This window comes from Mauremys reevesii, linkage group 8 (genome assembly GCF_016161935.1).
Source record: "Mauremys reevesii isolate NIE-2019 linkage group 8, ASM1616193v1, whole genome shotgun sequence".
Taxonomy (NCBI): Eukaryota; Metazoa; Chordata; order Testudines; family Geoemydidae; genus Mauremys; species Mauremys reevesii.
In genome coordinates this window covers 73,201,464-73,227,397 of record NC_052630.1, presented here as the reverse complement: position 1 = coordinate 73,227,397, position 25,934 = coordinate 73,201,464, and the positions used below count along the sequence as shown (strand labels likewise).

The following is a 25,934-nucleotide window of genomic DNA, read 5'->3' as shown; positions in this document are numbered from 1 at the left end:
TACCATAAAAAGGGGCAGATCACAAGGCAAGTGCTCAATGCTTTCTAAAAACTGGGTCTCTTTAAAATGTTGCAAGTTGTGCAAACAAAAACAGGGGCATTCAGCTCAAATTACTTCTCAGGTTTGAACATTTAGACTTAAGAGCCCAATTCCACCCTCCCACAACCTGTTTATCCAGTTGTAATTGAGGACAAAATTTAGGAGAGGAAAGCCAAAGTTCCCAAACTGTAAATAGTAATAATACTAAAATAACAACAGGCTGTTATATAGCATATTACAGCTGAGCATTACCTTTAGGGTCACCTAAAACTGAACCAAAGGCACTGATCACCACATCTGTTTTCAAACGGACAATCTGATCCTCATCTTCAATCCAGTGTCCAGCTTCAGCTTGCTCAGTTCTAACAAATTCCATAGCAACAATTCGTCCGCCTTTCACTACAACTTTCCGAGGCGAGAGGAAAGGCAGAAATTCACACTTTTCTTCTTTTGCAAGTTCCATCTGTGGAAAAAGAAAAGTCATACAAAGATTATGATGTCTTCATAGAAAGATTTTGATTCATGAAGTCTGCATATATTCCATATCTAGCAAAAAATATTGCTGTGTAGGGCTACAGTCTATTCTTGATACTTACTCCAAAGTCTCCAATGATATTGAGTGGATCAGCATATCCACCTATGGAGAAGAGTATTAATTTTTCATATTTTCTCCTCTATTACTCTGGATTTAGACTGGTGTGGTCCCTTTGATGTCAGTGGAATTACCCTATGTAACAAGGTATGTTGGTCTTTTAAGGACAGGTCTAGGTGAGCACAGACTCAGTAATGACTGCAGCCTAGATGAGGGGTAGGCCTGCACTGAATGCTAGGTACAAGTGGTAGTAAATTGGGGGCAGGGGTAGGGTTTTGTCAAAAATAAACTAAATTTTCTTCTGAAAAAATAATTTGACAAAATTTGTCAATGTTCCAACATATTTTTGAAACAAAGAATTATGGGAAAACACCTCCATTTCTTATAAACAAAAGATTTTGGTTAAAGAAAAATCAGTCTGAAATTTTCCCCACTTTCTTACTTTTTCCAAAAATTGTTGGATTATTATCAGAAGGTGATCAACACTTTCTAAAAATCTGGCCTCTTCCAGTGTCTCAAAGTGTGCAACAGTAATGTCAGATGCTGAAACATTGTTTTCCTTCTGAAAGTAGGAAAAGTTGAGAAAGAGTAAGAAAATGTGGGAAAACCTAATTTTTATACCACCTTTATACTGTTTAAATAAGTAAACACCTATTTTAAACAGTAAAAGGCATGGAAAATAAGGTCTCTTCCAACTTCTTTAGTTTCTCCTCCCTGAAATTTTTTTTTAAATAATTTGTTGTTTTAAAATACTACAAAGAAACAAAATTAGAGCTTGAAATGAAACACTTGTGTTTCATTTTAAAATGTCAATTTGAAATTAAACACATTTTTTTTGTTTAGCAAATTCCTGTGTGTGTGTGTGTAGGGGGGAAATCAATATTTCTCTATTGAAATATTTTGAAAGGATTTATTTCCAGTGGAAATTTTTGTCAGAAAAAGATCCAATTTTCAGTCAACATCTAATGCAAGGGAAAGGAGAAGATAAAGAGAGACTCCCTTCCCACAGGAATGAAGACTCATAGATCCATATACTTTAAGACCAGAAGGGACCATCCTGATATGACCTCCTGCACATTGCAGGCCTCAGAACCTCACCCACCCACTCCTGCAATAGGCTCATCCTCTGTCCGAATTACTGAAATCCTCAAATCTTGATTTAAAGAGTTCAAGTTACAGAGAATCCACCATTTACTCTAGCTCAAGCCAGAAATGACCTAAACCCCCCTATGCTGGAGAGAAAGGGTGACATGGGGAGACCAGAACTGCACACACTACTCCAGATGAGGTCTCACCAGTGCCTTGTACAATGGTAATAACACTTCTCTATCTCTACTGAAAATACTTTGCCAGATGCATCATTGGATTGCATTAGCCTTTTTTATGGCTGCATCACATTGGCATCTTATAGTAATCCTGTGATCCACCAATACACCCAGGTCTTTCTCCTCCTCTATCACGTCCATACGGTAAGTCCTCAGCTTATAGATATCATCAACAGGAATTTTTGCTAAGCGTATGACCCTGCATTTTGCACAATTAAACTTCATCTCCTTTCTATTATTCCAGTTTTCAAGGTCATCCAAATCTTCTTGTATGCTATTCCAGTGCTTTGTGTCATCAGCGAACTGTATTAGCACACTCCCACTTTTTGTGCCAAGATCATAAACAAAAATATTAAATAAGATTGGTCCCAAGACTGATTCCTAAGGAACTCTGCTGGAACCGCCCTCCAGTCTGATAATTCTTTCAGGTTTACCAGCAGTAGTCTCCCCTTTAACCAGTTCCTTACCCATCATCTTTGGATTCTCATATTAATCACCAACTTCTCTAATTTAACTAATAATTTCCCATGTGGAAGTGTACCAAATGCTTTACTGAAATCCAGGTAGTTTAGAACTAGTGCATTTGCTATGTCTAGAAAATTGATTAGGTTGGTCTGGTACAATCTACCTTTTGTAAAACCTTGCTGTATTTTATACCAATTACCATTTACCTTTGTCTTTAATTACTTTCTCTTTCAAAATTTGTTCTAAGACCTTGCATACAATTGAGGCCAATTAATGAGCCTGTAGTTTCCCACATCACTTCCTCCCCACCTCATTAAATATAGGTACTATATTTGAAATTCTCCAGTCAGGATTTGGCCCTACATGATTATATGACAAATAATCTCTTCCATACCTGTGATATTCTACAGCATTTCAGCATCTGGCAGTGTTTAAAATGTCAATAATGGCTATGCTTGATTAGGGGCAATTTTTACTTTATTAATTTCTAATCTGTAGTATGATTTAGTTAATAGGTATAATTACAGACTTTATGAATGACAACTTTTAAAAATACAAAGATTTGCACATACACTCACAAAGAGATCATGGGAGTCTGAATACTGATGAACTGAAAAACAGATCAGTACATGAATTACATTTTATATCAATAAGCTTTCTTTTTCTTCCTTTCTTTTTTTTTTTTAAAGAATGCCCCACCCCAATTTGACTGTTTGCTTTATGGCAAGGAAAACAGAAGTAAATTATGCACATTGAGCAATTACATTGCTTATTGTGTACCGTCATCCTCTTTGCGTAATTATTAGGTCTCCAAAGATGTACACTTTCTCTTGAAAAGACAGGACCATTTTCACATAAATTCCATGTCTCATTAGTATAAATTATGCAACAATGGAAAGTATGTGCCACATAGATTATAACCAAATAAGACCACCAAAATCTAATAATTAAAGACAAATGAAAACGGTTTCATAATAAAAAATATTTATCAAAATCAAGTTAAGCATAGAAATATATGCTGAATGCCATCGCTCACCAGCCTTTGATAGGCATAAAAAACACAAAGAATTTTAACTAATCTTTTTACATGTCTTTGTATGGATCACTGCAATTCATTAAGTGTGTTCCAGAATTGCACCTTTTTTGGGAAATCAGATTCCTGAAAAGTCACCAGTAATACTAGAATGGCCCATAATGATTCAGGTATGCCTCACCATTTGATATCTGGGCTGCATACATGTGTTTAAATATTTCTACATATTTTAGAGTTTTAGGACCAAAATTTGCCCTCAGATACGCAAGCGCTACTTTCATTGACTTCACGGAGAATTGCACAAGCATAACTGAGGGCATAATTTGACACAGGCACAACATAAAATGAGCCTCAGACTTTGAATAAACATTTACAAATTTCAGTTTCATTTTGATGAATTAAACCTTATGTAACAGTGTTTTAAGTGCTTTGCACAAGTTGGGCCTGTATAAATAACAATGATAATCAGTGTTCCATCTCATAAAATCAGTCTTGTTACTACTACAAAAACATTCTGATTGTTCAGTTTTACCTCCTCAGGGACAGCCCTGATATTAGTGAATCCCTTTCTGAAGACCACAAATACACGGCGAGCTCCACAGCGTAAAGCAGATGTTGCACAATCAAAAGCAGTGTCTCCTGCTCCAAGTACAATTACAGTTCCCTGTATCAATGGCAATGGAGAGTGACAGGCACACATTCCTGAATGATGAAAAGAAAACCCCATTTTCAAGTAGAGAACCATTTCTGCATGACAACTCAAAAGATACTTGTACTCAAAGCAGTGTAAAATTGCATCTTGCAGTTTCCAAGCATGGAGTGTCACTATCAAATTATTCTGCTTCATTGAAAGACAGTTTTATTCCCACTTTTAAGATATGCTCATATACATAATTTCATAGCCAGTACCCTTAGCAGCAATGCCTGCCCATCACGGAGGGTTATAAACTACAATACATTTTTAAGAATGTAGGCTCTGTCATACTGGATTCAATCAATTTGAGGTCATCATTCAAAAATTAAATTTTGACTACTTTCATCAGATTCATTATTCTCCTAAGTAAAAACCATTTTATAGTTTAAAAAGCTGTATTTTTCTAACAGCTTTTGATTTGTTTATTGCCCCATCTGATAATTTAATAATATTGGTCTCAGCCACATAAATTAAGTAACTTTTATAAAAGATTCTGAATATATCCTGATTATGGCATGGTTCTCATAAGCCATTCCCTATGGCAGCTGAACATGGTGCAGTAAGATTATTATTCTTACAATAATTTCTAGGGGACCCTGTTCTGAACTAAGTGCTTAATCTATATTGGTTTTCTACAGACTTTATTTGCAAAAAGAAACAGAGAGAATTAGGACTTTCTAAGTGTTCATTATCCAGGGTGCTCTATTTGATAATTCACTTATAAGAGATTCTTAAGTAAAACTAAAATGCATGTGCTCCATATATTGGATTGCACTTTAGCATCAATTTAAATGTAACTAACTGCTGATTAGACAAATTACAGTAATTTTAAAAAAATTATAGCATAAATAATATAAAGCTATAATCTCAATGAGTTGGTGATAGTTTCATTCAGAAGAGTCTGTGTTGACCATATAATCAGTGCTCTGTAAGTCTTAACTTTGTGCTATAACAGTTGTGAATTTTCACAGCAAGCGTGCAAAAGCACAAATATCAATTCTTTCAAGAAAATAATACTTTAAATTTAAATTCACAAAAGAAGAACAAAGATATCCTGATCCCCAAAACCCTCTCCACTTGGAAAAGGTACCACAGACTGCAAGACTCGGTCATTTTTCCATGTGCCTATGGCATGGGGCTTTGATTACTTTACTGTATCTATTTCTGTCTAGAATAATTTATCTCCAAAGTGAATTCAATCCGATGAAAGGTGGTAGATTGACAGCAATGGAAAATGAACTCCTTTATTTTATCAAAGAACAAGCACAATATGGGAGATGACAGTGCAAGGCAAGCCTATGACACCATTCCAACATGCCTAGAAATACCACTTTGAATGAGCAAGAAGTTTAGTCACAATGCCATTCAGATCTTGGTTTCTCTCCCAGATAAGGCCCCAATCCTGCAAATGACTCCACATGGGTGCAGAGATCTGCCCACACATAATGACTTGTAGGATTGGGGCCTAAAAGTTAATGGGGATACTCACATGTATAAATCTTTGCAGGATTGGCGGCTTAAATGGGGGGCATGTGTAGATATTTGTATTTCACACACATTTATTTTAATGTGGAGGCCTATTTCTTGGAACCAATTTGAGGGAATATAAATTCATAAGCAATGGAGCTGAAAATTGAAAGAGTTTAGGTGGAGTGTTGCAAATAGGGAGAAAATATATATATCGTGGGGGAGTCTAATCACTGGAGAATTGTCATCTTGGAAATAAGAAGAAAAAATATTGTGTTAGGTGACTAAATATTATTTTCAAATTCTGTGTTTTAAATAGCATGAAGTGCTTACAGCCTTGGACAGGCACCAGAAAAAGCAATGTATATAAAACAGATACATTTATTAATGTAGGATTCCAAATACCTACAGAGTATTGATGAAAGTATTTTATAGTGATCTGAGAAATTTGTCTGTTTCCTCAAAATTTATACTTAGTCTTTTCAAAATAAATCAAATAAAATTAATTTTATCTTCTAGCAAATACAATATGCTCCTTCAGTGAGAGATGGCATTTTTAATGAACCTGCATCCCGATCTTGCAAACACGTATGTATGTGAGTAACTAAGTATACATGTCATCCCACTGAGTTCTGTACTGTATTTTAGAATATAAATCTGGGTATTTTATAACTGTTTCAAGGTAGTGGTTTTTATTTTTATATGGTTTTATTTTTATTAAATCAATAAATGCTTTATAGTTCTTCATCACATCTATTTTAAACCAAGTCTTTCTCAACAATTTCCTTCCTCCAACCCCCACACATTTTTGTTTCTACATTTATTTTCAGCTTAAGAAAATGGATAAAAGTAACCTATTTAACATAGCAGGTAAGGATGGAATAGAGAAGGGATAAATCTTTATTTCTGCAACACTTCCACTTTGTACTAAAAAGGGTTAACATAAAATTTCACTTTTATAAGCAGAAAATAAAGTTCCTGCAACAGACCATTTGTGCAAGCTGTTTGTGGGAAACTGTGTTAAGAACATAAGAGCGGCCATACTGGGTCAGACCAAAGGGCCATCTAGCCCAGTATCCTGTCCTCTGACAGTGGCCAATGGCAGGTACCCCAAAGGAAATGAACAGACAAGTTATCATCAGGTGATCCATGCTCTGTCACTTCAAGCAAAAAGAGGCTAGGGACACCATTCCTGACCATCCTGGCTAATAGCCATTGATGGCCTATCTTCCATGAATCTATCTAGCTCCCTTTGGAACCCCATTATAGTATTGGCCTTCACAACCCCTCTGGCAAGGAGTTCCAGCAGTTGACAGTCCATTGCATGAATAAAACCACACTTTTCTGTGTTTGTTTTAAACCTGCTACCTATTAATTTCATTTGGTGGCCCCTTGTTCTTGAATTATGAGGAGGAGTAAATAACACTTCCTTATTTACTCTCTCTATACCACTCATGATTTTATAGACTTCTATCATATTCCCCCTTAGTCAACTCTTTTCCAAGCTGAAAAGTCCTAGTCTTATTAATCTCTCCTCATACGGAAGCCGTTCCATACTCCTAATCATTTTTTGTTGCCCTTTTCTGAACCTTTTCCAATTCCAATATATCTTTTTTGAGATGGGGTGACCACATCTGCAGGCAGTATTCAAGGTGTGGACGTACCATGGATTTATATACAGGCAATATAGTATTTTCTGTCTTATCTATCCCTTTCTTGATGTGTCCCAACATTCTGTTTGCTTTCTTGACTGCCGCTGCACATTGAATGGATGATTTCAGAGCACTATCTACAATGACTCAAAGGTCTCTTTCTTGAGTGGTAACAGCTAATTTAGACCCCATCATTGTATATGTATAGTTAGGATTATGTTTTCCAGTGTGCATGACTTTGCATTTATCAACATAAAATTTCATCTGCCATTTTGTTGCCCACTCACCCAGTTTTGCCAGATTCTTTTGTAGCTGTTCGCAGTCTGCCTGGGACTTAACTATCTTGAGTAGTTTTGTATCATCTGCAAATTTTGCCACCTCACTGTTTACCCCTCACTGTTTACCCCTTTTTCCAGTACAGATCCCTGGGGGACACCATTATTTACATCTCTCCATTCTGAAAACTGACCATTTATTCCTACCCTTTGTTTCCTATCTTTTAACCAGTTACCAATCCATGAGAACCTTCCCTCTTATCCCAGGACTGCTTATTTTGCTTACGAGCCTTTGGTGACGGACCTTGCCAAAGGCTTTTTGAAAATCTAAATACACTATATCCACTGGATTTCCTTTGTCCACATGCTTGTTGACCCCCTCAAAGAATTCTAGTAGAGTGGTGAGGCATGATTTCCCTTTACAAAACCATGTTGACTATTTCCCAACAAATTATGTTCATCTATGTGTCTGACAATTGTGTTCTTTATGATAGTTTCAACCAATTTGCCTGGTACTGAAGTGAGGCTTACTGGCCTGTAGTTGCCAGGGTCACCTCTGGAGCCCTTTTTAAAAATTCGCATCACACTAGCTATCCTCCAATCATTTGGTATAGAAGCTGATTTAAATGATAGGTTACAGATGACAGTTAGGAGTCCTGCAGTTTCACCTTTGACTTCCTTCAAAACTCTTTGGTGAATACCGTCAGGTCCTGGAGACTTATTACTGTTGAATTTATCAATTTGTTAAGTAAGCAGGCAGCCACTTTCAACACCATGTGAATGGTCTTCAATTGCAGTTCCATGTAGAGCACATTGAACTGATCCGTTCTGTAGGTGATAATGGCATAACTATTGCATACAGATTGTACTGTATATAAGCCTGGATAACTGAATATAGAAACAATCATTTGACTAACACACGGTCATATACTGTAATGCCCAGTGTGATTTTATTTTTCAAGAGGACAATTCTTAACGTTTAAAAAGGCATAGCACTACCCATAATCTATATAGACTAATGTTTCTCAAGTTTTCAAGCTGGCAACCCCTTATTTAACCTCAAAAGTTTTCATGACTACCTTATATTTACTAGAAAAGTGCATACAATGTATCAGTGATAATCATGATAAGCCTATGTAATTTATCCAAATATAATTTGACGTTAATATTTATAATTTAGTATATAATTATAGTAATTTATAATCTCTCTCCCTTGCTCTTCTCTAAATTCATTTCATTTTCTTTGTTGTAGAATTGTAATCAAATTTTCAATGACTTGCAGCCTCCCTGGTTGTCTTTTATCATCCCTAAGAGGGCTGCGACACAACGATCTAAACCATACATCCTTCTGCATCTACACATGCGCCTTTATTGGATATACCACTGTACAAGTGTCTGTGTACTGTGGAACTCCACTAAGTACTAATATAATTGCTAACCATCTATTGAACATGTTTTAAACAATACATTATATATACACACACCTGGTTTACTTGCCATTGCTACCAGTGGTAGAAAGTCTTTAGATGTGTAGAAACCTTGGTCCATTCTTAATCCTTGGAATATACCATCTTTGTTTGGCTCTGGTAAACCTAATACATATAATTGTAAGCAGATCATTTAGAAAACTTCAAAGATTAAAAAACAAGAGTTAAGCAGGGCAAACAGTCTTAAAACCCACCAAAATACCAACAGTTTTATCAAACCAGGGGCCTTAGCAAAGCACCTTGCATCCGAAAATAACACCACGATGCTAACCAGTCAGTTTAATCAATTAGGAAGGGGCATAAGTACCAGAATTGCATATCTGCCCTGAACATATTTGTACATCATCATCAGTGGCTGTTCTTGATTTATTTTCAGGAACCTGCAAGTTCTTATTGGTCTTTATTTATTTATGGCTATTAATAACATAGTTGTACAGCAACAGTATGTGATAAGGTAGAGAGACTTCACAATTAAACCAAAAGATTGCAAAGGATGTCTTTCCATTTCTGTGCAGCTGGGTAGCAGAGAAAATGGATTAGATGGCATGGGAATTAGGAAGTTATTTTTCATCCAAATTGAATGAAATAACATGACATTTTCAACAAAAGTCTGGACTTTTATATCTAAACAGGAAACAAATTAACAAAATACTCTCTAATACATTAACTTTTAAAATCATTAGATAATTGAGGTATGTAATTGTCAAATAATTAGTAATTATATAGTATAAAAAATTCAAACAAAACATTTTTTCATTGGAAAGTACTGACTCATAAAAACTGAAACTGTTCATGGGGAAAAGTTGATTTTGATCAATTTCCCAGTTTGAAAAAAGAACTGGGGGGTGGCGGGGGGTGGGGGAGGAGGGAAATGGAAGTTGCCTCTTCACTGTTCATGCCTTTTTCCAAATCATTTATGAATATGCTGAATAGCACTGGTCCCAGTACAGATTCTGGGGGGACCCTGCTCTTTACCTCTCTCCACTAAGAAAACTGACAATTTAGTCCTATCCTTTGTTTCCTATCTTTTAATCAGTTACTGATCTATGAGACTGCTTATTATCTCATTACTGCTTACTTTGCTTAAGAGCCTTTGGTGCAGGGCCTTGTCAAATGTTTACTGAAAGTCCAAGTTGCAACATTACCCAGGATACAATCTGGACTGGTGAACAGTTGTTAGTACCTTGTATAATGGTACTAACGCTGTCTTGTCTGGGAATACCTTGTCTGATGCATCCTAGGACTGCATTAGCCCTTTTCATGGCCATATCACATTGATGGCTCATAGTCATTCTGTGATCAAACAATACATTCAGGTCTTTCTCCTCCTCTGTCGCTTCCAACTGACAAGTCCCCAGCTTATAGCTTGTTGTTAGTCCCAAAATGCATGACCTTGCACTTTGCACTATTAAATTTGATCCCATTTCTATTATTCCAGTTTACAATGTCATCCAGATCTTCTTGTATGATATTCCAGTCCTCCTCTGTATTGATTATACCTCCCTTCTTTGTGTCATCCACAAATTTTATTAGCGCACACTCACTTTTTGTGAGACGGTCAGTAATAAAAATGTTAAATAAGACTGGTCCCAAGACCGATCCCTGAGGACCTCCAGTAATAACCTCCCTCCAGCCATTATATGACCCACTGTAGTATTCCCTTTAACTAGTTCCTTATCCATCTTTCAATTCTCATATTAATATGGGGTGCTTTTTACACTGCTTTGCTGTGAGAGCAACCACTCCTGGCCTGGCTCACAGACAGCCTCTAACATGTAAACTACTCTGATCTGATGTATATCAGTGCTTCTAGCCACCCAATCCTAAATTATATTACAGAGTGACACCAACAAATTCCCAGTTCCAGACTTGTCCCCAGAAATGTGTGTCATGTACTATCCAGTACCCTCCTTGACAACACAAGCTCATAGAAAGTCAGTCATTTCATTAATAGAAAATGATATGCACAAGCCTTGTTATTTCAAATGAAGTTTCTCAAACACTTCAATGCAAGCACACACTGGTTTAGATAAAACAAAAGTTTATTAGCTACAGAAAGATGGATTTTAAGTGATTAAAATTAATGAGGCACAAAAGTCAGAATTGGTTACAAAGAAATACAAGGTAAAATGCAAACTAATACCTAATTTAACAAGCTAAGTGAGCTTAAAGCAAAAGGTTTCTCTCACCATATGCTTGCTGCAGTCTGGCTGGATTACTTCAGCCAAGAACCACTCCCCCAGTTCAATGATGGTTCCTTTGTCTTTCAAATGTTGATGCCATGAGTAGAGATGAGTGGAGAGAGGTAATTTGGGGCCCCTGTTCCTAATTTTTTTTATTACTTTTCCTCCTCTTTGAGGATCCTCTCCACCTGAGGTGCAGGTGACAGCCAGTCTGTTCCTTTGCCAAGATGTACATTACTCACTCACACCCTTCTTTCTGCCAAAGAATGGCCACTTAATCAAGTGATAGTCCATTTGACTTTGTTGACACTTGGCTGAGTCATCAGTTTGCCTTTTGTCTCCGAGGAACTGATTTGTGCTGCTTCCCCAGATTTGGAATATGCCTTAATAATATCATACAATAGAATCTTATAACTTTACAAACAAGGTTGCCACACATTTTACCAGGACAATAATGATCAGCAAACTATGAATTTTCAAACCATACCTCTCAAGGCATACTTTGTACATAATTTATCATCGTCTTGTAAAAGTGGTCAACATAGGGGTACAGTCTGTCACACAAGTACATTATATCCACTATATCATCGCTGTCCACATGTTTCTTGACATCTTCAGAGAACTCTAACAGATTGGTGAGGCATGATTTCCCTTTAAAAAAGCAGTGTTGATTCTTCCCCAAGATATTGTGATCATTTGTGTTTCTATTCATTCTGTTCTTAACTATAGTTTCAAACAATTTGCCTGGTACTGGAGTTAGGGTTTAATGGCCTGTAATTGCCAGAATCACCTCTGGATCCTTTTTTAAAAATCAGCGTTAAAATAGCTATCCTCCAGTCATCTGGTACAGGGGATGATTTAAGTGATAGGTAATACACCATAGTTTGTGGTTCTGTAATTTCATATCCGAGTTCCTTCAGATTTAGTCCTGATGACTTATTACTGTTTAATTTATCAGTTTGTTCCAAAACCTCCTTTACTCACACCTCAATCTGGGACAGTTCATCAGATGTCACCTAAAAAGAACGGCTGAAGTGTGGAAACCTCCCTCACATCCTCTGCAGTGAAGACCGATGCAAAGAATTCATTTTGTTTCTCTGCAAGAGCCTTGTCTTCCTTTAGTGCTCCTTTAGCACCTCAATCATCCAGTGGGCCCCACTATTGTTTGGCAGGCTTCTTGCTTCCAATGTACTTACAAAAACTTTTGCTCTTAGTTTGTGTGTCTTTTGCTAGTTGCTCTTCAATTTCTTTTTTGGCACGATTCATGATTTTTGAACACTTGGAGCTGGGAATACTACATGTCTATAGCTAGATGTTGAGAAAAATCAGGTAAGGAAATACTTGTGCAAATTCAGGGTATAGCAGATTACAACCCCTGAAAATCATACTTCCTCTGAAAGTAAGAACATTTGCTAATGAACAATGAATAAGGGATAGGCGGAGGTGCTGCCAGTTAATTGGTGTGTATTTATTAAGAGTATGTAAAATATGTATATGAAATGGTTCAAAAATTGTACAGATCATGATTGCTCTTTCTCCCCTGCTATCCATATGTTGTTTTATCATTCTAAAATGGGTACCACAATAAGCAGCCCTACAGCACTGCACTCTCCTCTCTCTAACTCTCAGTGCTTAAGCCTCTGCCCAAAAGACTGAGGAGAGAGTTGAGAGAGAGATTTGAGCCACTGCTGCTACTGGGATTTACACTACCAGAGGTGACATTCCAACCTCAATCTGTGTGCAAAACTCATTGACATTAGCATGAGTTCCAGTGTGAATTAAAGGTAATATGTGTCCCTAATCTCCCTCACCCCGACCTTCAAAAATGAAAACAATACTCTCCCCAAACCAAAAGAACTTTCATCCCTTTTTACCTGTACAGTCTCTCTCTGTAACTGATCTTGATTCTACCCCTATTAAAGTCGGTGACATAACTCCCACTAATCTTAAGAGGATCAGAATCAGGCCAAGAGTCTCATGCTAATGGGCCAGATTCACTGCTGGTCCAATACCACTGAAACCAATGGAACTGGATCAAGGATGAATTTGGTCCAAGATATTTTATGCTGACTACCGTGATAACAAAATAGAATACCAGGGATCTACTGCTTAGAATTCATTTTATTGTTATTTGCATAAGATGCATTTTCTTTTCACAGACAAATCTAAGAAAACCACATTTATACTATTTACATTTGAAGGAAATGCTAAGGGATTTCCCCTCACATGCTCATATATGTCTGGCACAGTTACAAGCCCTTTGCTATTTTTTCACACTGGCTGTACTGGATTCTAAGATATAAACTTTCTCATTGGTGTTTGCCATGGTAACGATTGCAGATACTTCAATTAAACAAGAAGGAGATCAAGTACCATCAAGTACTTCACACAGCCAGTAGCCACCCATGAGAGAGACTTTATATGGAGAGAGAGAGAGAGATACAAGAACCAATACCCACCCTGCAGAGATACCCTTCAGTAATAAACTGTCACCTAACAGAAATACACGTTAGAGAGAGATCAAATATTGATAAATAGCCAGTAGCCACTCAGGAAAGACAATTTGGAAAAACACAGTTACATAGAAGAAATATAGTTTAGAGCAAAAGAGTCACATAGGAAAGATACAATTTGGGGAAAAAACAAACAGTCGCCAATGATAGATACAATTCAGGGTAAAGAACTATCCAGGGGAGAGAGGATTTGGAGACACTATCCACCCAGGAGAAATAGTCTTTGAAGATGCATTAAAGAGATCCTTTAGAGCAATGATACCCAGACCTCAATGGTTCAGAAGCCAAATTAGCAATCAACATTAACCAAAAGAGCCACAGTAGTGTGAATTCATTGGCTATATATTATTCTCACAGCAAAATGACTGATGAAGTATTATTTTATCAACTACAATTGGTTAATAACATAGTAAAATCATCCTGATTGGTTAATAACTTAGACTGACACACTTAAATCACATAGTGTTTTAATATCATGTGCTGCAGGAGACACATTGAAGAGACACTTGTGGCTCACAAGCCTCAGTCTGACTATCACTCATACTTTACTGATACTGATGCACAATAGCCAGCAGCCACCCAAGAAGTATACACTACAGAACTACATAAACGACAGAGGCTCTAGTGAGTATATTCTGGCCTCTCAAAATCCACCGAGTAAGCCATCAAAGAGACCCTTTTGTTCAGTGTTTGGTATTCCCTGATCATAAGCAATCATTCATCTCCAAATCTCCTGCCTGTAACATAAACCAATAACTTAGCCACTTCCCATTGCTGCACTGAGGAACACTCCTTCTAGGGGAGTTTCTGGAGGAAAACTGCTGTGTACTCTCATGCTTGGCAGTGGTAAAGTTGGGTGGAGATGGGAGATTAGGGGGCACAAAAGCACTGTTCAGTGTCAGATATCTTGAATATTATTTTATTTTTATTTCCTTTGAATTGTTACATAAATTGTTAAAGACATTTCAGTTAAATTCTCCTCTGCTTTTCGTTGTGGAGCTTTGGACAGCAACAATTTACTTAATTGTCAAGAACCCTTTTTTTAATTAAAAATTAGCAAATTCATGGAGGGGGTGCTTTTGGGAGGAATAAAATGGTTTGCTTTTCCATCACACCAGACTTCCATGAACTTTTGGATTAACGCTGCAAGCCAGTTGCCTCTCCATGGCTAAGGGACAAGGCATTGTGTTTGCAGAACTGGCAAAGTGGATGCTTTACCCACCCCCACTTCTCCTGGCTTCTGCAGAGTGGCTCACCACAGGGAAGAGGACAGCCACCAAGGACTGGGAATGATAGAAAATATTTGAAATGGTCACAGGGTGAATGGACGACTCTGACTTTTCATGGACAAACAGTTCCCTTTCCCTTACTAGAATAAGGTGAGCCACACCAACCACATCCACTGCCTTTCCACGTAGCTCCCATTCATAAGGGGAAGGAAAAGACGGGACTTTGGAGAGCGGGGGGTTGGGGTTTTGCAAAACCATAAATGTCATTAAACTGTTCTTCCCGCACCTGGGCCTTTAAAAACCTACCCTGCACTCTCTCCCTCCGTCTCACCCGTTTTGTGTGGCCCAGGGGCTGCCACTGTCAGCATGGGCTGAGAAAAGCACAGATACAGGGGCACAGTGATGGCTCGTTAATACTCTGTTATAGCTTCCACTAAATGTTTTATAATGGTTCATGGGATTTCAATAAAATAATTGATTTGCAGCCATATCTTGCTCAGGGACCAGGCTGAGGTGGCGTGAGGGTGGATGTGGTGAGGGGGCCGGCTTCAGGCATGTATTACTAGAGCCAGATGGGGGTGTGGGGGTGCACCCTAACTTACCAACCTCAGATTCCAGTTCCTGCCACAGCTTAGGATCCTTCTAAAATGACTCCTCGGGGGGGGGGGGAGGGGATTTCTGAACCGGGTCTGCCAGGTAGAGGTATTGAGTAACATGCTCCTCTTCCTCCGGGTCTCTCCTGGCTTCCTCTAAAGTCCCTGTTGCCTCCCTGACCCTCAGCTGTGTCCTGTCATATGATGAGACTGGTGGGGTTGAGGGGGGTGTGTGTGTCTGAATTCAGGTTCAGTACTCATGGCCATGGAGAGCACCCAGTCCAGGTAAGGTCATATGCTAGATCCCCACCAGGAGTGACTGAGTCCTTCACTCTCTAGTACAGGTGCCTGGGGTGCTTCATGTGCTCCCAGCACAAGGATGGAGTCTAGTGAATGTCTGTCTCCTATAGCCCTCTGTGAAATCTCCGGATACAGGAGACTGTTTCTGCTCGTACAGACAAAGTCGGGAGAACAGCGTACTCTGACCATGCACTGATTAGCACCCAGATGTGCTCCAGAGACCAGGCAGCAGTTCTTTAAGCATAGTCCATGATTGCTGGGGCTGATCAATATAGTTCAAGGGAGAACTGAAAATGCTCGGCACTGGTTGCCAGTACTGCTGGGAATGGAGGATCAGAGATCTTTGGGTAAAGGACAGGCAACAAAGGGATCAATGCATTGTGGAACTGATGCTGGAAGACTATTGATATGCATGACCTGGTACATGCCCCTTGCTGCCATCCACACTGCACTGGGTTCAAGGCAGAGGCATGTATGTACCCACACCCCTTAAGGATGCTAGCTTTCACACACTAGGCTATCCTTCTGGAACTTGCTCCAGGAATTTAGATGCGGACAGTAGGGGGATTATGGCACAACAACGCACATGTAACCTTGTACACTCACAAGCAAAGACACACCCTCAGCCAGGTCTTTAAAAAAAGAAAATGCTGCTGTTACTGCTGCAATTACTGCCCAGGCCTGGTAGGAAAACTAAAAGGGAGAGGAGGCTGGGGCAAAGAGGTACAGCATACATCTCCCTCCCACTCGGATTAAATTCCCTCTCCCCTTCTAAGCCTGCATTCGTTGTTTGGGTTACTTAAATCTGGTACGTTCGGCCAGATTTACAGGTGTGTATGAACTTCTCAACCAGTTCTAATAACTAACACACAAAATAAGCCTTATTCCATGGTAAGGGTCAAATATAAACAAAAGCTGGAGTTAAAGTTTTAAATATATATCAGTAGCCTAACAGGAGGGCTTTTTTAAAAAAATCCAAACACGGAAAAGTCAGAAAATTCAGAGTTAAGGTTATATTTTAAAAACATCTTAAACACTGGTAAGTAAGTAAATGTACAGTTAAAAAGCCTCAGACAAGCTGAACTATGCCCTTGCATTTCTGCTTCCTCACTTCAGATAGAGTTGTTGCTGTCAAAAGGTAGGGATACAGAGCTATTATCACATAGAAGCCTCAAACTAAAGGCTACTTTTTTTAATTAAAAAGTTGAATCAATTCTTTAAGAACAAAATGGAACTCGGCTATGGACCAGCATGGCCATAATTATAGACAGAATTAGTAATAACGCTATTAGTGAGGTTGCCCAATACCTTCTATTATAAGTCCGTTTTCCGTTGCTTATAACTCTGTCAAACATTGACCTTTTGGGATAAAATTTTCCATGGTGGGTGTTTGCCTCAGAATGAATTACTTTTGGAAAACGTCAGTCAAGAATGAGGCTAGGAAAAAACACATTGTTTTGCCCATGTTAAAAAATTCTGACCACCTTTTTGTTGAAATGTGTTAGCATCTCATTCTCTGGAGCAAGACCTGAAATCTGGCAGGGTGTGGCCTTTGCATCAGGGTGTGGCCTTTGCATCAACCCAGATTTGGCCACATTATAAACCTCTGAAAATTGCAGCTTGTATATAGTCAGTAGAAAAATCTTTGATTTTAGCAGTTATATCCCCAAAGATTCCATCCTCACTATCACTCTTCTTCCCCTCTTAAAATGATTTATTAGGCTAGATGAATAAATGACCTACCTCCTATAGGGAGCATCCATATACCTATTTTTTTCTGCTGAAAAGAGCCTGTTTGAATTAACCGAAGACACCTATGTTTCCACTCTGTCCCTAACTTTTTATGCACTCAGCTCTCTCATTGGCCTCTCATACTTCTCTATCAAATATTTCAGATATACACCTTTGATTAGGGTGACCAGATGTCCCAGTTTTATAGGGACAGTCCTGATATTTGGGGCTTTTTGCTTACATAGGCTCCTATTACCCCCCCCACCCCATCCCGATTTCTCACACTTGCTGTCTGGTCACCCTACCTCTGCTTGATAAAGTTCTCCGTTTGCCAGGAAATTGACAGACACTGGTACTGTATGATCACCAAACAGCAAAGATGCATGACAGAGAAGAATATAGAGATATTTTAAAAAGAATCCTATAAATATCCTTTATTATTTTTAAATGCTCTATTCCTCTTCAACATGTCGGGGTTCTGATCAGGGGAAAAGGAGATCAAAAATCTATGCACAAAAATCTGTTTTATTCTATGTCGCTGAGCAAACTGTATTACAAGTTTTAAGTACATTAAAGTACGACCTTAAACGATAATATTAAAACAGTAGCTTTTCATAACTGTCCAAAACTTAGTTTTCCCTAGACATCAGATCCATATCTGTATTCAGTTTTACATGCTCAACCTACTTGTTTACATCAGTTTATGATGAACAGGATTAAGTACTGATAATTTAGCTGTCAATCCATCAATGTTAAACAATGATTTAGGTTTTGAACTATTCTAAAATGCAACATTATACTACTGCTTACTCCAACTGTAGAACACTACTTATTATACCAATGCTCTATTAAAATTCATTCTAACACAACCACCGGAATAATATTCAACAGAAAGTCACTGGTATCTAAAGAGTTACTCACTGTATATTTTTAAAGGCTTAATCCTGAGAAATGCAATTCCCAATAAAGTTGCGGGTGCTCTGCAGGTGCTCCACATCTCTCGAGGTCAGGCCATTAGTGATTAGCACATTAGTAAATACTTTTGAGGCTTATATTTTTAAAGGATCTTTCTCTTTTCTCCTGGAGAAGGCTTTCTTATGGTGGCAGCTTTGTTACTTCCTGTTGTGCAGTTCAATAGAGTACGTTTTTAGGTGCCTGATTTTTTTTGTTTGTTATGTATGTTGATGGAGATAAGTGTTTTAATTACTTTTTTAATGTCTATGCTTTTGTAGTTTTCTCCTCTCCCCCTTTTATTTCCTGCTGTTGAGATTACTGCCTCATCTCCACAGCAGGTGGCTCTTTCAAATTTGTTTCCTTTGTAAGCCTGGTAGATTTATTTTGTAATATAACTGCTTCTTTTTACTGTTTTTTATTAATGATTTCTTTACTCTGGGATAGGGTATACTTGCCCAGTCCTAAAGAGTAATTCCCTAATGATAGCTGAGGGCTTTGCTAATTAAAAAAAAAGAGAAAAGTGGGGGGAGGGGAAGGAAATCACTACAAGGCACCTGGGTACAGAGGAACTACTTATATAGGGTTGGGGTGGGGAGTCCCCCCCCCTTCATTCCAGGTGGGAGAGCAGTACACAAGGAGCCTGAGGGAAGTCCCTCATGCCAGGTAAAGCTGAGCACCTCACAGTGTGTGGGGGAATGGGACCCTACCTCATAACCTGCCTTGTGTTATGGCAGACTTTAGTGACCTGGCCAGAGGGTCAAGCCACAGAGAGGAAACTGCAGACTCAGGAGTGAGTGCGGCAGCAGAGCAAGAGAAGACATACCAGAGGGAGAGCACATGCTGGCAGACCTAATCCCCAGGATGGCCAGAAGGAGGCACTGAACGCTGAACTGTAGCACGTGTGCATTGGCCACACTGAAGCCTGTTGTGTGGCAGCTGCTGCCTGAGCCCAACAAACTCGGCGGGGATGCACAGATGGATGGAGGCCCAGGGGAGGAGGTGGATGCAAATGTAGAGAGCAATGGGGCCTCTGAGGAGTGTGTACACAGGCAGAGGGAGGTGCCCTGGTATGTGTGTATGTACCCACATATGCATACAGATGTGTGTGCACAAGGATGGTGCTGTGTGTGCACAGGGACAGTGCCCCCCAGGCTGTGGGGTGTATAGAGAGAATTTGTTTTTGGATTCCTAATTAGTTTTGGTCATCACATTGCTATCATCAACCATGTACATCACTTCCAAACAGACAACGATGCACTCTGTCAACTTACTGTTCTCCCTTTACCTGCCTGTCTTGACTAAACAAACTGGCTGGTGAAAAAAGAGCTTCCTGCTATTTAGTGCATCAGAGTCAAGTCCTTCTGGGAAAAATAGTCTTTGTTTTATATCCTTGATTAACATTCTCCTTAGCCTCACAGCAAAAGGCAGATAGCTTGGAGGCATCTTGACCCCCAAACTTTCTTTTCCCACTCTGCTGCCGTTCACAAACAGCAGTCCTAAATTTTCCCCTGACCCAAGCATATTCTTGGGTGCTTTCTTGAATCAGTTCTCGTCTCAGCATGGTCATGAGGGATTGGCATATATAAACTATAATTGTGAGGATGACTATATCAGGCAACTATGCAGGATGGGAGTGTTCTGTACCTTGGTCAATTTCATCAGAAAGGTTGCGGAAGTACAGAACTAGAACTTAAAATATTTAGTCTAAATGGAAATGAAGTTGTTACAGGTTTCCTTGAATAATCAAGTACGTTCCTCCATCAATAGTTGCCAGTTTGGCAATTTTGTTGTAGTAAACCCATATGAATTGTTATTAAAATATACGAAATAATCACAAAAATGCTCCTGAAATAGACTAATTTTTACATTTTATCCTTCAAAAACTGAAGAGCATCCGGAGCCCCTTTTGAAAGTTGCTTCCCTCCCAACCCCCACATTGAAATGTGAAACACCACCACTGTTGGGTTAGCATTTTCTTACATTCAAATCAGAATACATGTGAAGTAGAGTATGTGAAGGAAGATGTCATATGTTTATTAATGAGAATTAGTGTAGACTTAGTGTTAAAGCAAACACTAAGTAGTAAGTTAAACAACAATATATGGGTTGAGGGCTCTCTCAAAGTCTGCATAAGTACTGTAATCTAATTTTTAAATTGTGAAATTTACAGGCCTCATGCAGAAACTATTATTCACCTTGAACCAGAAACTTGCATCTGGACCCCTTTGAATTTCACTGTAAGAGCAGGACAGAAGTGGAAACAGATGTGAATCCCCAAACCATGGACTGGATCAAAATCCCAAAGGAGCTTCTTGTTCAGTTTCAGTTCAGATGGGGCCAAAAGTTCACAGGAGCAGATTCATCGGAAACTAGAGATGGGTGGAGCAGGCAACGTTTAGATGTAAACTATGTTTCTGTTACAGTTTGGAGTTAAAACAAATCAGGGCACAAGTTTAGATTTGGATTAAACAACACCGAATTCTCATGAGCTGTCATGGAAATGTGCCACACAATGTTGGAAATCTTCTAAGAAAACTTTGCTGTCACAAGACTTCCTCAGTTGTGGGATGACATGTCACAAGGACAACTCATAACATTTTAGCATCATGAAATCTAAAACTACCCCCGCACCCCAGTCTTAATTTGGCTTCAAATATATCCTTACATAAATCTACCATGGCCTCCACAGCCCATCTCTAGGTTTTGGGTTTTTTTTGGGGGGGGCTGTTAATGCCACTGCTGTCAGCATATTGGACTTGGTCCTGCAGTCGAAACTTCGCCTGAATAACAACAGTGTGTGAAATAAGGAAACTTTATGGGAACTTTAAAAATAACATTGTAGGGCAACAGGATCAGACAAAATTTTCAAAACTGACTAGATGATTTTGAATACTTTCATTTTTGAGTGCTAGCACTTTAAAAAGGCCCTGATTTTCAGGAAGTGCTGAGCACATGCCCTCTAAAAATCAGGTCCCTTTAAAGATGTCTTAAACTTGACCTTCCAAAAACTTGAAGCACTCAAAATCACTAGACATTTTGAAAATATTGTTCTTCAATCTTTAAAAGAACCATCTGAAGAAAGGATATGAAGCCTGAGATAGTCACAGATGCAGTCTCCCTAAAATAAGTGTTTCTTCTTAAGTGAAATGCTGATGTTTAATATTACATGTCACAGGGTCCACTCACTGCAAGCAGTGCCTCCTTCTGGCCATCCTGGGGATTAGGTCTGCCAGCATGTGCTCTCCCTCTGCTGCCGCACTCACTCCTGAGTCTGCAGTTTCCTCTCTGTGGCTTGACCCTCTGGCCAGGTCACTAAAGTCAACTCCTTCTGGGTAATTCAGTCTTTCCAGACCTACTGTCTGGCTAGTGCCTCCAATGCTCGTGCTACTTCCCCAGTTGTGAGTAGGGGAAGCTAGGCCCACCCTCTACTCAGGATTCCAGTCCAGGGACCCTCAGCTAAGCAATTCTGGGCTTTCCTCTCTTAGCCTTCACTGCACCTTCCCTGGACTGGGGGGTTTCCTACCACACCTGGTTCCCCTTCTTACTCTGGATGTATCAGCTCCAATCCCTCCTCCCAGCAAGTGACTGCTACCTGCTTTTCTGCAGCCTTCCGCAGGAGCCCCCAAATACTCCTCCCTCTTCCTGGAGAGTAACTACCCTTTTTCAGTAGGGACATCCAGCTACTTGGCTTTATGTGGGCCCTGCCTGTACCTGCTCAAGGGAGCCTGTCCTTAATTAGCTGATCCCTTCTTGCAGCCTAATTAGCTGATTGGGCCCACCTGACCTAATTCAGCTTTTGCAGGTCTAGTGTGGGAAGTACACCCCATCACACATGTATTTGAAGTAAGGGTCAAGCCAAGGATGCTAGTAAATTAAACAGTAGGCTCTGAAAAAGGGCTTGCAGGAACAGAAAGCCTTCTATGAAGTAAGCCTCATTCACACTGAATGATGAATGCAGGAATTCTGCCTAGTATTGTTTATGGCAGGACTAAAAGAGCTGAAACAATTTGCTATGTTTCTTGATTTGCTGAATCTGAAACTTCTACAAGTTGTAATACAGAGTAACTGAAGAAACATCGGCTCTAAAAAATAAAGTGGAAGATTGCTGCAAACCTTTCTTATGTCATCTTAGCAAAGTTATATACTGGGTACAAATCTGAAAAGGTCACAAAGGAAAATGAGTTTAATGATCTCAGCTTGGGGCCAAGGTCAGCCCTAGTGTAAGCATGTGCATCTCCACTGAAGGAAACAGCGCTAGCTTCACTCTGATTATTCTAGGGTTTAATTTGACTTTTAGTCCCTATTGGATAGTTGGTCACTTCACACAAGCTGTCACCACTGATGAGCTTGTTGGCATAGCATGAGTGCTTCAGTTAAAGATCTGAGACACCAAAGCTGTCAGGTTCCTTTCTCTCTCCCCACTAAATACACCAAAGGAAAGACATGGGCAGGGAGGGGGGCTGCATTTCCTAGAGACACCTGCCAGATGTTATTTATCTGTGGGATGTGCTACACCACACTGGAGGAGCCTCTACTGGCCACAGTTCCTCCTGTTATTCAGTACATTGTGCATAGGTGAAGTAGGCAGAAAGGCAGTAAAATCAGTCCCCTGGTGACTGTCTTTCAGCTGTCTAGAGAGACACCCCAAAACCATGCACCAAATGCTCTGGAGAAGCATCCGGGTCCCTTTGGCAGGAAGGACATTTGATGTTATATGGCAAGTCTGAACATGTATGGGTGAAATTAAAGTATATAAAATGAGGGTGGGGACAGGGATTCAGGAGTAGCATTCTGTCCAAAAGCAGTGGAGTGGAAATCACGAAGGGGAAATTCTGGAAAAAATCCAACTTCTTTTTATTGCTGGCTGATCTACTTCAAAAACAGCATACTAATGCACCTTTCCCAATTTATAGGGATCCATACTGGCACATGGAAGTGATCAAAGTGAATGGGAATCTGCATCGGGAACAATCAAATGTGGGAATAGAAATATACTCTTCATGTGAAGCATTGATATTGCAACATTTGAACAAAATCTTTAAAAGCCGGATCAATATAATTCACATACAGTAAATGTACTGGGAGGTGAGTAAAATCAATGCAAGCCTCTGGAAAACACATTCACACAGAAAGAAGTTTTAGACAAAAAGTCACACGTATTCAGTTGGCAACAGAAAGAAAAGCTATTAACATCAATGTTCTTCATCGTACTGAGAAGCAAAGGTTGAAAGTCAATAGTGGCAACTCTATATTAGTGACATTTATTATGAATGGTAGTATTTTGGTGTAATATTATGGGTCAGGTCCTCAGCAGGTGTAAATTGACAAAGCTCCCCTGAAGTAAATGGAACACCACCAATTTATACAGCTGAAGGTCTGACCTTATACATGTAATACAGTATTGATATACCACCTGATTAATATTTAAAGCATACCAAGTATAAAATTTATTGATATTTATAATGTTCTTTAATTCTGTTCTTTTCTTAAAGTCACTGAGTTGAATAACAGAATTGCAAAAAAAATCTAAATTTTTTAATATTCAGTTTAGCTCCACTTGGATTATGATTTGTTATTCGGTATAATTTACGTAGTGTCCTAAAAACTGTATACATAGGAAGACCATATAAGCAGTGGGCCAGATTATCTATGGCTTTGTGCCATTTGTGTAAAATATTTGTAAAATGCTAACAACCTGATAAGAGAATCAGGCTTTCTAAATATTAATTGTAGATGGTATGGCCTCTTACTTCACTCCCAGCTTATTCTTATTTTTATGGTTGAATAGGCATTCATCTTACTGAAATATGGGGCATGTTCTGGGCCTAATTTCTCAAATGGGACAGCAATATCCAAATGTATGTTGACCTTGAGCTATAAAAGTGCATTTTTTTAAGTGCTACCACACAGCACTACAATCTTGTATCTAAAATTTAAATACAGAAAGCAAATAGTTCCCCCCCCCCCGCTAGTTCTTTGGAAACTTAGTAAAACATACAATACTGCTGTTTAACTTAAATCTTGAGTATATTAATATAGCCATTTTGTCCACATGAAAGAACAAAAAGCATATTCTAAAGACTGGAAGGTAATATTCACATTTTGTTCCACCTATGCTGTATTTCCAAATTTAGGTAAACCATCTCTACATATACTAAAAATGATGCCTTGTAAAAAGCTTTCTAAGCACTATTAATTTGTCTACAGCTCAGATCTAGGACTGAAAACCTATCATCAGTGCATTCTGATGAAAGGATAATAATTAAAGTCTCCCCCTCCCCCGCTTCTTCTACAGCACAGCATTTGACCTATGATAAAACAACCTATCAATTTTCGATTCATTATTTCTACCTGAAGGGCTTTGCTAGTTCACACAAAAATATATCTCCTTTTGTCAGGTTTAAACTATACCTGTCCCAACTGCTATGAGGGCTCATAGCTCTCATCCCTCAAAAATTGCCAAATAGCATCAAGCAACATAACCTCTCCAGCCTGCAATGACCTCTGCAATCAATAATATTTGTAACCTGTAAGAGCAGTTAAGTAGAACAGAAGCCATGCACTATGCTCGTTAACCACATTGAGCTGTGATACTACAGCCTGCTCCCTTGTGTCTCTTGTGATCAATTTTAATCTTTGGACCAAGAATAAAAGAATGCAGACCCCTGTTTCTAAATTCATCTCAAAATAATGTTATAGATTGTATGTCTGCAGAGAGAACGAAAGATTTAATTCAACCAGCAGTTCAAGGAAAGAATATATCTAAACTATCATTCATTCTCATTACCCCTAGTGCTGTTTGGGTCTTCAGTTGACAATACTAAACACAGAAAAAATACACACGCAATGGGTTAAAAAAAAAAAGCTCTTTGTTAAAATACTATCAGGTAACAGTTATTCATGAGAGTGGTATCCATCCATGCCACTATCGGTAAGTTTGTGTCAGTATTTCTATTATAGTCACTTTGTTTACAGGTTTATACAATGACTGCTAGCACTCATTTCGTGTGGAAAATTGGAATATACACTAAATAAACAAATCAACTCCACACATTATAAAAGTTAGTCTGTCATTTTTAAATTAAACTATTGTGAAAAAATCTGGTTTCAGATGTTATTGGCACTCATAACCCTAAAATGGTTTTGTTTAAAAGAAAATAAATTTGTCAACCAATTAGTCCAAAACATGGACAACTGTGTCTGAATGCAGGACAGCAGACAAGTGACTTTGGAAAATTACTATTACACTGAAGGCCCCGTTTGGCTCTGTCAAGGAAATACTTTACACATTATCAGTGTATATGTAACTATATGTTTATAAGATGTGCTCTAACGGCTCCTTAACAGTTATGCATCCGACGAAGTGGGTATTCACCCACGAAAGCTCATGCTCCAATACGTC

At 38.8% G+C, this 25,934-nt stretch overlaps 1 protein-coding gene across 15 annotated transcripts in view; it reads right to left on the bottom strand.

The window, feature by feature from the left end:
- DPYD (dihydropyrimidine dehydrogenase) overlaps positions 1-25,934 on the bottom strand; it is a 638,604-nt gene that overhangs the window by 296,729 nt on the left and 315,941 nt on the right. For 13 of the 15 annotated variants that reach the window (XM_039484205.1, XM_039484204.1, XM_039484211.1 and 10 more), the window contains 3 exons: positions 9,027-9,134; positions 3,987-4,156; positions 292-502 (listed from right to left, as the gene is read on the bottom strand). The exons of 1 other annotated variant lie outside the window; for it this stretch is intronic. In XM_039484205.1, coding sequence (XP_039340139.1) covers positions 292-502; positions 3,987-4,156; positions 9,027-9,134 — 489 coding nt within the window. Of the gene's footprint in view, positions 1-291; positions 503-635; positions 677-3,986; positions 4,157-9,026; positions 9,135-25,934 lie in introns of those variants that run through there. One more of the 15 variants, XM_039484219.1, reaches the window with a different exon arrangement.